At 45.8% G+C, this 15,141-nt stretch overlaps 1 protein-coding gene across 1 annotated transcript; it reads right to left on the bottom strand.

Annotated features, from left to right (window-relative positions):
• Positions 1–526: 526 nt before the first annotated feature.
• Positions 527–12,876, bottom strand: LOC144508661 (peptidyl-prolyl cis-trans isomerase FKBP1A-like). Its single transcript, XM_078236898.1, has 5 exons — positions 12,766–12,876; positions 12,555–12,602; positions 5,729–5,841; positions 2,039–2,179; positions 527–1,935 (listed from the first exon to the last, which is right to left on the bottom strand). Exons 1-4 carry the CDS (start codon positions 12,800–12,802, stop codon positions 2,051–2,053), a joined length of 327 nt encoding a protein of 108 aa, XP_078093024.1. The 5' UTR covers positions 12,803–12,876; the 3' UTR covers positions 527–1,935; positions 2,039–2,050.
• Positions 12,877–15,141: the final 2,265 nt, after the last annotated feature.

The raw sequence follows: 15,141 nt of genomic DNA, 5'->3' as shown, positions 1-15,141 counted from the left end.
TTAATCAGCTAAAAATACTTGAGGTTCTGAGGATGTGAAAGGTGCTGTATAAATGTAGATTATTTTTCTTTTCAGACAACAATCATTTTCATGAAATAATTGTCTTTCTAAATTCATTATCGCGTTCTTTCCACAACCTAAACAAGGGTCTCCATTCAGCTGTGAATTCTCTCATCTCCAAGTTGATATTCATGTAATAAAGTCCATTTCTCCTTTGCTGTCATGGTTTGTATGCACAATGACTGGTATCTTGGCCCATCAGCTCGGATGGTCTCCCAGTCTCTTTAATTGACCACTGTTTTGTCTTTGAGATGGTAATGTCCCAGTGAATTGGTTCCAGTATCAACACGTTTGGAAGATTAGTCCCTTACTAACTGTAAAGGCTTAGCCAGTTGTTTCTCGTGACTATGAAGCTTCTGTGGTTTTATATTTAATAACTTAAAGTCCAGTTGGAGGGAATTCCATTCCTGCAGATGGTTTCTGATAAAAGGCCAAGACCAATTTTTCCACAAACACCACACCAAAATTGGTAGAAAGCATTTTATTGTAAAAGCAATGAATTCCAAAGTGAATTGCTGATCACAGGGTGCAATGAAAGAATCATTAGCCACACTGAAGAGAATGGGATGGGATGCTTACAAATACATTGCTAGCACCTATTTAACTTGTTGCAAAGGGGCATTGGTTGTTCCACCAAAGGAAAATGATTGAGGGAAGGTTAATTTCAAGGGGAGAAGTCACTAGCCGAGTACAAAATCTGTAATAACTCAAACAGGTATAGTATCTCTTTCTGAGACACCTAGCTTCAGAACAGTATAATTTACACTTCTGCAGTCCCTACATTATTAATCAGTACAATTGAGTTTGCCAGCCCCCATGATTTTGCTGCCTTTCCTATGACTCATAACTTAAGCTATCACTGGATTTTTCCTACAGATAATGCATGAATTATCATCCATTTGTTATTAGGAAATGATAATGTACAAGACAAAATGTATTAGTGACCTTGCTCCCAAAAAAAAATCTTGATTTCTACCAAGTCTCAAGTTTTAAACCAAAAGAGAAAATGCTGGAAAATCTCAGCAGGTCTGACAGCATCTGTAAGGAGAGAAAAGAGCTGACGTTTCGAGTCCAGATGACCCGTTGTCAAGTTTTAAACATTCAGGATGTACCACTTTGTCCCAAGTTAAACAGAACAGAAGGCCATGCTGTGCTGTGGATACTAGAACATGTGGAATCAAAAAGTATGGAAGAGGTGTTGGTAAAATCACTACATGCAACGTTCGCCCTGGGCACTGGCAGAGAAAATGTGGTGTGTAAAAATTCAAGCAGGTACTTGGCAGAAACTAAACTGATCCCACCTTCCCTCCCACAATAAATCTCCTATTTGACCATGGATCAATTTAACTCCGCATGCTAAGTTTGCACTGGTAATATTTGGTGTGAGAGTTAAGTTTAGGCAACACAGGTAGGCCACAATAGTGAACCATTTTGATGCAAAGATGGACATGTTTAAAAAGACTGCAATCTGTATGGTCACATTGTCACTGAGTTTCATTCAGTTAATGGCATCAAGTCAATTCAGAATGATTATCTTATGGCTTTAACAATTTAATGTTAAGTAGCATGTCATAAATGATCAGCTTTCTTTTTTACTTGACAGGCACCTTGATGTTACAACCTGATCATGCGCAACTTAAAAATTATCAAAAGCAAAGCATGAGTTTTTTTAAATTAAAAAAATAAAGTTCAGGGTTAAGACCATCAGGTTTTAAGTTACAGCCCAAAAGGAACACGAGAAGCGGATTTGTTGCTGATATACAGCTGGTTGTAGATGGAGATGGTAAATGTAGTGTGATTATAGCCAAGCCCTGCTTATTCAATGCACAATCTTCAAGCTTGCTCACATTTATGTGCCAAAAGCAGGAGACAAACCTGTCAAAAAAAAACAAACTGATTATTCCACACTCCAAGATAGCAATATCAGACCTAAGAACTGATTTTTGTGCCCTCTCGACTATATTGCAATGTCACCTACCGAATAATGCTTTCACTCGAGTCTCAAGAGCTCGACGTCAAAAATCAGAGTAGCGTTAGGTGGAATGATGCCAGGATGGCCAGCAGCTCCATAAGCATAGTCAGCGGTGCAGGTTAGTCTTGCTCTCTGCCCAACACTCATCTAAAATACAAGATTAGCACATTTAAGCATAACGCTACGCAGCCGTTCAAAACAAAACTCCACTGACAAAACAAATACAGGAAGAATTTCTGAATAATCTGTGGTCTCAACATTATAATAATGAAAAAGCAAAATGCCATCCCCGGGCTCATTGCAGAATTTCTTTCTCAAATGCAAGATCCAATTAATCAGAATTGTATTATTCTAATCCAGTTCAAAACTCTGCAACAAATAGGAGGAGGTATTGTTTAAAAGAAAACTAAGGCAGAAAATGTCAGAAAGGAACTAGATTCTTTTTATATGTTTTGACTGTACATTTAAGATTGTTTTCATTTCCTGGAATCCCTACAGTTCAAAAGGAGGTCATTCAGCCCATCACGTCTGCACCCACCCGGACCCTATCCCCGTAACCCCATGTATTAGTGAGCAGCATGGTGGCACAGCGGTTAGCACTGCTGCCTCACAGCGCCAGCGACCCGAGTTCGATTCCTGGCTTGGGTCACTTGTGTGTGGAGTTTGCACGTTTTCCCCGTGTCTGCGTGGGTTTCTTCTGGGTGCTCCAGTTTCCTCACACAGTTTGAAAGACGTGCTGGCTGGGTGCATTGACCCGAACAGGCACTGGAGTGTGGCAACTCGGGGAATTTCACAGTAACTTCATTGCAGTGTTAATGTAAGCCTTACTTGTGACTAATTAATAAACTTTAACTTTTTACCCTGCTAGTCCCCCTGATACGAAGGGGCAATTTACTATTTACCATCAACTTAACCCGCACATCTTTGGACTGTGGGAGGAAACCAGAGCACCCGGAAGAAACCCACACAGACACGGGGAGAATGTGTAAACTCCACAGACAATCATCCAAGGCCAGAACTGAATGTGAGGCTGCAGTACTAACCACAGTGCCGTCCTATAAAATTTAAAATGGTTGTTCATATTTTGTCTCCTTGCAGCCACTAGATTTGTGAGAGAATCTGTAATCACTGGCTGGCATTATTCATCAGAATTCAATTAGATGCTGGCTAATCTGTACCTTAATTGCATTGACCCGTCTTTGTTCCAGATCCCTTTATACCCAAATAAAAATATCATACAGATAAGAACATTTGAAATGACCCAAGAAACATTTTTGGGGAAGAACATTCTAGATTTCCATTACCTTTTGTGTGAAAAATGCTTCCTGATCTCATTCTGAAATGGCCAAACTCTAACTTTGAGATTCTCCAAGATTGAGGTAATGGAGAAAGACCAAAGTGTAAGTCAGTTCCTTTACATTTTTTCAAGGCTAGGTTTGGTGTGCATCTTATATTCAAATATGCCTATACATGTATCAATAAATAGTGTACACATTACAACTTTGTTGCTATAAATTATTCGATAATAATTTTCATAAACTATTTTAACCTGCAGAAAAGTAGTCTTGTGTTCAGCACTTCAGGAATCGAACGGAATTTCAAACACTGAAGACTGATTATCAGACCCAGGCTATGACACCTCTACAAGATAGATTCAGAATTTCATGGGCCATTTTATAGACATTGCCTGTTTAAATATGCAATGGTGGGGGAAATTAATTCTACATTGTTTTAGGAAAAACAATTTTGTAAATTCAGACCGACAGCTAGAAGATGACCAGTCTTGACCCTCTTACCACAGCTCACAAGAATGTAATTAAAATATATGGGGACAATATGCACAAATACGTTTCACTGAAAAGTACAGCTTCAGGTACAGTTGAAGTCAAGCACTGTAGTATATCAGATTCTGGTGCCTATGGTTAAATAGTTTATTCCACTTTGAATAATAGTCATGAGAATCCCTACCCACCTCCCAAAACGTAGGGCATTTTGAAGAAGATACCAGCATTCTCTATATGTGAAAGAATCCGACAATTCATGCATGTTCTAATCCCCAGTGTGGTTAAAAGGCTTTCCTGTTCTTGAATCCCCAAGAACAAATCTGGAGACAGATTCTGCTGTGCCTGGATAGTTCTACAGGCAGACAGCAGCTCTCTTAGCACCTAATTCAAGTACCTGACCATAACCCCAGCAAAAGCAGTGATATCAGCAGTTTACTGTGGTGGGAGAAGGGTAGCCAGACTATATAGAAACCCTACAGTGCAGAAGGAGGCCATTCGGCCTATCGAGTCTGCACCGACCACAATCCCACCCAGGCCCTACCCCCACATATTTACCCGCTAATCCCTCTAACCCACACATCTCAGGACTCTAAGGGGCAATTTTTAACCTGGCCAATCAATCTAACCCGCACATCTTTGGACTGTGGTAAGAAACCGGAGCACCTGGAGGAAACCCACGCAGACACGAGGAGAATGTGCAAACTCCACACAGACAGTGACCCAAGCCGGGAATCGATCCCAGGAGCTGTGAAGCAGCAGTGCTAACCACTGTACTACCGTGCCGCCCGATTCTGACCTCATTCAATACCCACATTATACTTTGGTTAACATGGCAACATAGTCACATCCTCTCAGCTTCTTCAAAAACTGCAAAAGCAGTTAAAAAGAGTTAAAGGGGAAGTTCATAGTACTGAGTTATACTGCTAATCACCTCCTGTAAGCTGTAAACTTCCAGCTAGACACAGTGTGGAAGAAGACATTTTGTATGAAAGTTGACAATGTAAAGAAGTTTGGTCATGTTCTAATTTTTCTATTCATGAATTTATGCCACATAATTGCATAAACTGTTTCCCAGGGGAGTAAAATCATCCCAAAAAGCAACATTTGGCACTTTGTGTACATAATAACTACTTTCAAAAGATAATTCATGACCTATAGGATGCCTAAAATGTGAGAAACTGTTAAATAAACACAAGTCTGGCTAATTTAGATACAACAAGCTTTCTCTACAAACTGGAGAACAATTTGAAACTTAGCTTGGGAGTTCCACATGAACACTTCACATAATTAAACATCCCAAGGTGCTTCACAGGAGAATTACAAAACAATGTATGATGCTGAGATATTAGTTCAGGTGACCAAAAGCTTGGTCAAAAAGGTAGGCTTAAAGGTGGAAGCGAAGTAAAGAGGCAGAAAGGTTTAGGGAGGAATTTCCAGAGTTGAGGCCTAGACAACAGGAGACAAAGCCAGATGGTGGAGAAAATAGCATTGGAAATGCACAAGGGGGTCAGAATTAAGAATGTAAATACCTCAACGGGTTGTGGGGTTGAAGGATATTACAGAAATGAGGGGCAAAACTAAGGGATTTAAAAACAAGGATGAGAATTTTAAAATAAAGCTGCTGCGTAACAGGGAGCCAATATAGGTCTGTAAGCACAGGGATGATAGGGGAATGAGACTGGAAACATGAGTTATGATTAATCAGGAACTCTTGCTAGAAAAGAGCACATGTGCATATCCGGTGAAGGCATCAAGAGACTCTGGTGCGATAATCACTGTGTATGTTCTCACATGAATCGTCTTTTGGGCAATCCATGGGAAGGTGGCTAACATCTCTGGGAATGTAACCCAATAACAGAGTCAGCACCTCAGGGCACGGTGGAGAAAAGACAACATTCAAGTTTACTTTTACCTGAACTAATCCTGCTTCCCAGCCCTTGATGACCTGATTTCCACCGATTTTAAATCTAAATGGCTGAGCTCGGTCACGGGAAGAATCAAACTTCGTTCCATCCTTCAGTAACCCTGTTGGGAATGGTAACCAGCAAAATGTTGAGTGAGGCCAGACAGTAACTGGTCAATCAAAATATCACAGTAACTTAATATAAATTGGCTCAATTCAGAAGACTGTCCTGTTCCACGTGTCTCCTTTAGTTCAGCTACCAGCTGTAGCTCTAGACTTATTGCTGAATTAGAACTTATTATAGCCATAAACTCTGCTATTCACACAAATAGTTGGTGAATGCACTCAAATAGGACGTTCAAAATATGCATGTCAAAATTCAGTTTTATAAGTAAGTTGTTAAACTATCAAACCGAATTCAGAAGCCAAACACTGCTCGATTTACACTCCATTCTTCCCCAGAGCACTGAAGTATTGAGCTCACTTAAAATTTTGACCAAGTGTATAATGTAGAAGGGAGCTGCATTTTAGACAAACATTTACGATTATCACTGAAGGGGGAATGGTATGGTTATTCTCAGGATAGGATTTCCCCCATTCTTTTTTCCATTCATCAAGTGTCTGGTTATTTGAGAGTGGATCTCAAATTACCATCTCCTATCTCTCTGGAATAACATTCAGCAGTGTTACAACGAAACTGAATTTATAAAAGAAGCTTCTTTGGAAATGAAATCTGGATTTCCCAAACACTATGCAAACTGCAACTCCGTGTCCACCTGGACTAAGTTCTTTAATGAAATGGGACATAGTGCTGGAAATGTACACATCGCTGGATCAAAGTCCACTCTGCTCCTCTGGGAAGAGAAAACTGATGCCACTTATAGGGTGAATTTTGGCACAGTTTTCATACCCTGATAGATGGACCTTTCTCTTCCCAGTTATGGGTTAAGACTTCTAGGTAATATTGCCACATTTAATATCTGAAATCTTGATTTTTTTTACACTTGACTCAAGGCATTAAATGTAGACCCCCTTCCAGCAATGAGAAACACTGCTGATGTGTAATAGAATCCCTACAGTGCAAGAGACCATTTGGTCCACCAAGTATGCGACAAAGCATCATACCAGGCCCCGCAATCTCATGTATTTACCCTGCTAATCCCCCGAATCAACACATCTTGGGACACTAAGGAGCAACTCAGCATGGCCAATCAACCTAAGCTACACAGCTTTGGACTGTAGGAGGAAATCCACGTAGACATGGAGAAAATGTGCAAACTCCACCCAGTCACTCAAGGTTGGAATTGAACCCAGGTCCCTGGTGCTGTGATGCAGCAGTGCTAACCACCGTGCCGCCCACATCTGGCTTAGAGTTTTAGAAACCAGTTCAGGAAATAACCATGTAACCCCAGGTATTTTTTTTCCCGGGGAATGGGAAGAGATGGGGCTGCGAATGGTGAAAATAAGGCAATTCTTCGTCTTGAGGCAAAGAGGGATCAGCTGCCAACAATGGCCACTGTCTTAGCTGCGAGACACAAACATCCTGCCATACCCTGCACCGACAGCAACAGTTGTAAAGTGCAGTAATAAGTGAAAAAAAAATCAATTACAATGTTTAAAACACTTAAAGAAAGCAATTCCTACTTTTAATTAGATCATATAATTCTTCCCTTCTTACTGCTGCCTGAACCAATTCATCAGTCACTGTGCTCAGTTAGTACACGGGAGTCACTCCTTCTACTAGCCTTCCCTACATTCAATCTCTCAACTACTAAATCAATGTCGCACAAGCAATTCCAAGCTAAGTCTTTGAAATGGCCATATTTTCAGTTCCCAGTGACTATTTTTTGGGGTGTGGAATGCAGGAGCAGAAATAATTAAATCAGGAGAAAGGAACACAGGGGAGGAAATGAGATACCCATCCATATGCTGCACATTTAGGGATATACTACTGAGCAATTTCATTATCAACTGCATACACAGGGAACTCACAAATGCTGTGAAGGTACAAGTCAAAAGATCTGTTCAAAGAACATTCCAGTTTTACAAAGCCATTCATATAGGTTCCAATCTTAAAGTAAAACTAACAATTGAAGAGGACATTCAGTAGGAGCATTATCTCCACCTTGCGGTGTTAATTCAATATTATTACAAGTATGCAGCTCTCCTAAATGATTGATGCTCTGTGACTACAAAGCTGAAATAAAAATTAACAAAAGAGCTTCAATCCCACCGAAGAGACGTCAAGCCAATTTGCATCCAACATCCTGTTGTGAAAACTCTGCTCACACTTTCGACAGCTGTCACAAATTGCACCACAGCAACTGAGATAATCCATGACATTTTAAATAAAACACTAAACTCTAAAATGACAAATTGATTTTGGCCAGAATTCTCTGGCTGCTCATGCCAGCAGGATCTTCTGGTGTCACCGACAGCGCAACCCCACTGCGGGTTCCCTGGCAGTGTAGGGTGCAGTCACCGGTAAAGCCCATCAACAGCAGCAGGATCAGGAGATCGTGCCGCTGGCAAATGATGCACTGCCTCCCGCTGCAAGAAACACACAGTGGGGAGGCCAGAGAATCTCCCCACGTTGTTAGATAGATTCCTTTAAAAAAATTACAGGATCCAGGTCTAGAGTATTGTGAAGTTTTGGCCTACATATCTACAGCAAGGATTGTGTTTCTGAAATGAAAAGGTTGTTGTCCTACGATGAAAGGGTGGGCAAATTGCAGTTGAAGGATTTTGAAGGGCTTGACAGGGCAAACTACTAAGAGGTTGATTATACTCCAATGTATAATGCACCTCCCCCCGAAATCTAAAACAAGGGGCCTCAAGATAAGAACCTAATGAATTAGGATTGAGGTGAGAAATTTCTTTATTCAGAGCTTGTTGAATCTTTGAAATTCTCTAATCCAGAGGTTTGTATATGTCCCAGCATAGAGTACATCCAAAGCTGAAATAAACAGCTGTTTCCCTGGAAATCAAGGGATATGGGAAGCAGATGAAAAAGTGGAGTTGAGACAGAGGACCAGCCATGATTGTCTGTTTTTTGTTGAATGGTAGAACAGGCTCAAGGGGCTGTTATGGTTGACCCCAGCTACTTATGTTTTATTTGTGGTTGCTAGTAAACACAGATTGGGACTCTGCAGAACACTTACTGAGTTGACCAACGCCAAATCCATTAAACACTTGCCCATCAAATGGACTCTTTTTGTCAGACTCAGCATTGACCCAATCTCACACGATGCTAAACTGAAGGATTCTTGGGATCCCTATAGTCAGGGCAAAGCTCAGTCTCCCCAGTCTGCTGCAGTTCTTCCCAATCTGTGCTCTGCAGTAAGATGCACGAAGGAACCAAACAAGGCACTGGATAGCCCATTCCCCAATACAGAGTGCACTCATACCCTTTGGCTTAACCTCCATGTAAGCGATGAACAGTACAGCTCAGGAACAGGCCCTTTGGCCCACCAAGCCTGTGTCGATCACACTGTTCTATCTAGACCAACCGCTTGTATCCCTCTATTCCCTGCCTGTTCATGCGTTTATCCAGGTGAGTCTTAAATGTCATTAACGTATCTACCTCAATCACCTCACTTGGCAGTGTATTCCAGGCCCCTGCGACTCTCTGTAAAAAACGTCCCCCCGCACATCTCTACTGGACCTTCCCCCCCCCCCCCCAAACTTACCTTGAACTTCTGCCCCCTTGTAATTGCCATTTCTGCCCTTGCAAAAAGCCTCCAACTGTTCACATTTATTCAATCTCTCCTCAAAGCTAATACCCTCCATGCCCGGCAACATCCTGGTAAACTTTTTGTGTACTCCCCCCAAAGCCTCCGCGTCCTTCTGGTAGTGGGGTGACCAGAATTGGACACAAAATTCTAAATGTGGCCTAACTAATGTTTTATATAACTGTAACATAATTTGCCAATTTTTACACTCGATGCCCCGACTGATGAAGGCAAGCATGCCGTATGCTTTCCACCTGTGCTGCCACTTTAAGGATCTGTGGACCTGTACTCCCAGATCTCTCTGTGTGTCTGTGCTCCTGATGTTCTGCCATTTATTTCATAGCTGCCACCTGAATTTGATCTCCCAAAATGCATCACCTCGTTTAAATCCAGTTTAAATTCCATCTGCCATTTCTCCGCCTATCAATATCGTGCCGTATTCTCTGCCAATCTTCATCACTATCTGCAACTCTGTCAATCTTAGCATCATCCACAAACTTGCTAATCAGACCAGCTGTTTTCTTCCAAGTCATTTATATACGTTACAAACAACAGAGGTCCCAGCACTGATCCCTGCGGAACATCACTAGTTACAGACCTCAATTCAGAAAAACACCCTTCCACCACTACTCTCTGTCTTCTATCGCCAAACCAGTTCTGAATCCATCTAGCTAGTTCACCCTTGACCCCATGTGATTCAAGTTTTTGCACCAACCTGCCATGAGGGACCTTGTCAAATGCTTCACTAAAGTCCATGTAGACAACATCCACGGCTCTTCCCTTGTCAATCATTTTTGTCACTTCCTCAAAAAACTCAATCATATTAGTGAGACATGACCTCCCCTGGACAAAACCATGCTGCCCGTCGCTAATAAAACCATTCAGTTCCAAATATGTATAGATCCTATCCCTAAGAATCTTCTCCAACATTTCACTGTCACTGACGTCACTGGCCTATAATTACCTCTGTTATCCTTGCTACCCTTCTTAAACAGGACTTTGGCTATCCTCCAATGCTCTGTTAGAGGCCCAGCAATTTCCTCTCATCTCCCTCAATAATCTGGGATCTCTGCATCCTCTTTACAGCTCACCCTTCCACCCAAATTTGTATTATCTGCAAATTTGGAGATAATACATTCAGTTCCCTCTTCCAAATCATTAATATATAATATGAACAGTTGGGGTCCGAGCACAGATTCCTGCTGAACCCCACTAGTCACTAACTGCCAATCAAAAAAAAGACCCATTTATGCCAACTCTTTGCCTCCTATCTGCTAACCAGATTTTTATCCATCTCAAGACATTATCTGCAATCTCATGTGTTTTAACTTTATATAGTAGTCTGTTACGTGAGACCTTCTGAAAGTCTAAATAAACCATATCAACTGCTTCTTAAAAGACTCCCACATGCCAGATGTGGATTTACCCTCGAACAGCCTCTCCCAAACAACAGCCTCCAAATCCTGCCTAGTCTGGTTGTAGTCAGTCTTTCCTCAATTTAACACCTTAAACCCTAGAACACTTGTCCTTTTCCATGAGTATCTGAAAACTTACGGAATTGTACTCTAGGGATCCAACCACAACCTGGCCCCACAAGGATCCACTAAGTCCTACTGCCCACACAGGGATCCACCCCACCGTCGCTCTGCCCAGGGAACCACCCTCTCTGCCCCGCCAGGGACCCACTCTCTCCACACAACCCAATACCCCCAGGATCCACACACTCCACATCCCACAGGGATCCGTCCCTTCACCATCTCCCCCTGGGATCCCCTCTCTCCGCCCCTCTCCCATACGCTCTCCCCTGGATCCACCCTCTCCCCCTCCCCCAAGACCCACTCTCCCCCACCCCTGAGATCTACTCTGTCCGCCCCTCCCTCCCCTGCCAGATCCACTCTCCCCCCCCCACCCCCCGAGATCCACACTCTCCCCCCCCACGCCCCGAGATCCACACACTCCCCCCCACCCCCCGAGATCCACACTCCCCCCCCACCCCCCGAGATCCACACTCTCCCCCCCACCCACCCCCCGAGATCCACTCTCCCCCCCCACCCACCCCCCGAGATCCACTCTCCCCCCCCACCCACCCCCCGATATCCACTCTCCCCCCCCCACCCACCCCCCGAGATCCACTCTCCCCCCCACCCACCCCCCGAGATCCACTCTCCCCCCCACCCACCCCCCGAGATCCACTCTCCCCCCCACCCACCCCCCGAGATCCACTCTCCCCCCCACCCACCCCCCGAGATCCACTCTCCCCCCCACCCACCCCCCGAGATCCACACTCCCCCCCCACCCACCCCCCGAGATCCACTTTCCCCCCCACCCACCCCCCGAGATCCACTCTCCCCCCCACTCACCCACCCCCCGAGATCCACTCTCCCCCCCACCCACCCACCCCCCGAGATCCACTCTCCCCCCCACCCACCCACCCCCCGAGATCCACACTCCCCCCCACCCACCCACCCCCTGAGATCCACTCTCCCCCCCACCCACCCCCCGAGATCCACACTCCCCCCCCACCCACCCCCGAGATCCACCCACCCCCCGAGATCCACACTCTCCCCCCCCACCCCCGAGATCCACTCTCCCCCCCACCTCCCGAGATCCACTCTCCCCCCCCACCCCCCGAGATCCACACTCTCCCCCCCCACCCCCCGAGATCCACACTCTCCCCCCCCACCCCCCGAGATCCACACTCTCCCCCCCCACCCCCCGAGATCCACACTCTCCCCCCCCACCCCCCGAGATCCACACTCTCCCCCCCCACCCCCCGAGATCCACACTCTCCCCCCCCACCCCCCGAGATCCACACTCTCCCCCCCCACCCCCCCGAGATCCACACTCTCCCCCCCACCCCCCGAGATCCACACTCTCCCCCCCCACCCCCCGAGATCCACACTCTCCCCCCCCACCCCCCGAGATCCACACTCTCCCCCCCCACCCCCCCGAGATCCACACTCTCCCCCCCACCCCCCGAGATCCACACTCCCCCCCCACCCCCCGAGATCCACACTCTCCCCCCCCACCCACCGACCGAGATCCACACTCTTCCCCCCCACCCCCCGAGATCCACTACTCCGCTCCCCTAACCCGTTACTCACCGGTATAGTGAACCACACAGAACTGGCCCACCTTGGGGAAGGTTCGCCCTGTAAGACACAAGCAGACACGGATTTAGATTCGGCGACAGTCGCTTCACAGGTCAGATCTCAGACCCCCCTCCCCCTCCCCCTCCCCCGATCCTGAGGTCCAGCCCGTCCCGGGGTAAAGTAGCCGGAGCCGCCGCTTGGAGGGTTTCTGTCAAAGCCATACCGTCTCCAGGAGTGATTGTCTCCAGTTCCACTCCCATGGCTCCGCTTCACAACTGAGCCCAACTCCCCCGCCCCGCCCCGCCCCCCGTGCCCGGGGCGCCGAGGAGGGCGGGGCTCCGGAACATACCAATCAGACCTCTGTTACCAACCCACATCCACCAATCAGAACCTAAAGCTGGCCGCGGGGTTGGGGGGCGGGGCGGGTGGGACAGGCACCAAATTGCCCGGATGTTGAGTCGTTGGTCTCGACTTTCGAATCTTATTGGCTCGCGAGCGCGGGTGCGGGCGCAGGCGCAGGCGCAGTGGCAGTGCTGGAATATTCTGGAATGCGCGGCTGAGGTGATGGCGGAGCGCCGATTGTGGAGGGGTTTGCTGGAACAACCATTGCACCCTGGTGGAGCTGACTCCATCGGTGAGGTTTAGGGTATGAGGCAGGATATATTTCTATTTGGGTGAAATGGAGGTGAAGTACGCGGCAACCGCTGCTGAATCTAATAGTGCGATTCTTACAGCCCAGGAGGCCATTCGGCCCACAGTCCAACTGGTGAACCGATATCTGACTGCACTCATACCAGTGTCCAGTGCTTGGCCCATTGCAGCACAAGTGAATATCTAAATACTTCTTGGATGACTCAACCACCCTCCAACAGCGAATTCCAGACACCTCTGGGTGAAAAAGTTTCTCCTGAACACCCGTGGTTATTGACCCCTTTACTAATGGGAAGAGTGCCTTCCTATCTGTGATCCTCCATCTTCTCCACCTCTATCAGGTCCCCTCTCAACCTTTGCTGCTCCAAGGAACACAGTCCCATGCTATCCAACCTTTCCTCAGTTCAGACCCTCCAGCCCAGGCAATATCCTGGTAAATCTCTGCACTCTCCAGTGCAAACCACATCTTTCCTATAGCATGGTGACCAGAACTGCGTTCAGTGCTGTTGTGCCCTAACTTTTATTCATGTTCCACCATGACCTCCCTGCTCGCTGTGGCTCAGCTACTAAAGGCAAGTATCCCACATGCATTTTAACCGCCTTATCTGCCTGCCCTGCCACCTTAAGAGATCTGTGGATATGCACAGCAATGTCCCTCATCAGTAAATTCCAGGGTCCAACCAGTCATAGTGTAATTGTCTTGTTAGCTCTGCAACTGTATTTCCTCACACTTTGTGTTGAATTGCATTTGCCATTGGTCTGTCCATCTGACTAGTCTATTTGATATTCTGAAGTCTACAGCTGTCCTCTTCACTATTAATCACCCTACCAATTTTTGTCATCCAAGATCTTCTTGATCACTCCCCCTAGCTTTAAGTACAAATTGTTCATGTCCACCACAAATAGCGAGAACCCCAGCACTGAGTCCTGTGGAACCCCCCTGGAACAGAACTCCCACTCACCTGATGAAGGAGCAGTGCTCCGAAAGCTTGTGCTACCAAATAAACCTGTTGGACTTGAACCTGGTATTGGGAGACTTCTTACTGTGCGAACCTCACTGGAAACAGACTTCTAGTCCCTCTACCATTGCTCTCTGTTTCCTGCCTCTCGGCCAAAACTGTGCCTTAGATCCCTATGCTTGGCCAGTCTGCCATAAGGCACCTTATCAAAAGCCTTGCTAAAGTCCTTATAGGCCACATCAAATGCATTATCCTCATCAACATTCTTGGTTACCTCCCCAAAAAATTCAATTAAATTTGTTAACACTACCTTCCCTTAATAAATCCATGCTAACTGTTCCTAATTAATATGTATCTATCCAAGTGTGGATATATTCTGCCCCTCGCAATTCCTTCAAGTAACTTTCCCACCACCTAGGTTAGACTGACTGGTCTATAATTTCCTGGTCTCTCCCTACATACCATTTTAGGACTGTAGCAAATGGTTCGGCGAATCACCACCACAACATTTTGGCCTCAACTGCTTTCAGTGGTAGCAAATTCCACAGGCTTGCCAAACTCTAGGTGAAGAAATATCTATTCACCTCAGTCCGAAAAGGTTTATCCTTTATCCTTAGACTATGACCCCTGGTTCTGGATTCCCCCACCAATGGGAACATCCTTCCTGTATCTACCCAGCCTAGTCCTGTTGAAATTTCATAGGTTAGTATGAGATCATTCTTCGAACTCCAGCGAATAGAATCCGAACTGACTCAGTCTCCCTTCATACGCAAGTCCCATCATTTCAGAAACCAGTCTGATAAACTGTCGCTGTACTCCCTCTATAGCAAGAACATCCTTCCTCAGATAAGACCAAAGCTGCACCAATGTTCCAGGTGTGGCCTCACCAAGGCCCTCTAGTTGGAGCAAGACGTCCCTGTTTCTGTACTCGAGTCCCCTTGCTATGAAGGCCAACATATCATTTGCTGCCTTTACCACTTGCTGCACCT

Source organism: Mustelus asterias, chromosome 20 (genome assembly GCF_964213995.1).
Source record: "Mustelus asterias chromosome 20, sMusAst1.hap1.1, whole genome shotgun sequence".
NCBI lineage: Eukaryota > Metazoa > Chordata > Chondrichthyes > Carcharhiniformes > Triakidae > Mustelus > Mustelus asterias.
The sequence above is the reverse complement of the archived record's forward strand: the minus strand, read 5'-3'. Positions and strand labels throughout refer to the sequence as shown.

Excerpts from the sequence above, each read along its gene's own strand:
- LOC144508661 (XM_078236898.1), bottom strand. The coding sequence starts at position 12,802 with ATGGGAGTGGAACTGGAGACAATCACTCCTGGAGACG. Across the intron at positions 12,603-12,765 it reads GACAATCACTCCTGGAGACG|GGCGAACCTTCCCCAAGGTG; the intron begins GTATGGCTTTGA and ends TGTGTCTTACAG. Across the intron at positions 2,180-5,728 it reads GGGAAGCAGGATTAGTTCAG|ATGAGTGTTGGGCAGAGAGC; the intron begins GTAAAAGTAAAC and ends CTTGTATTTTAG.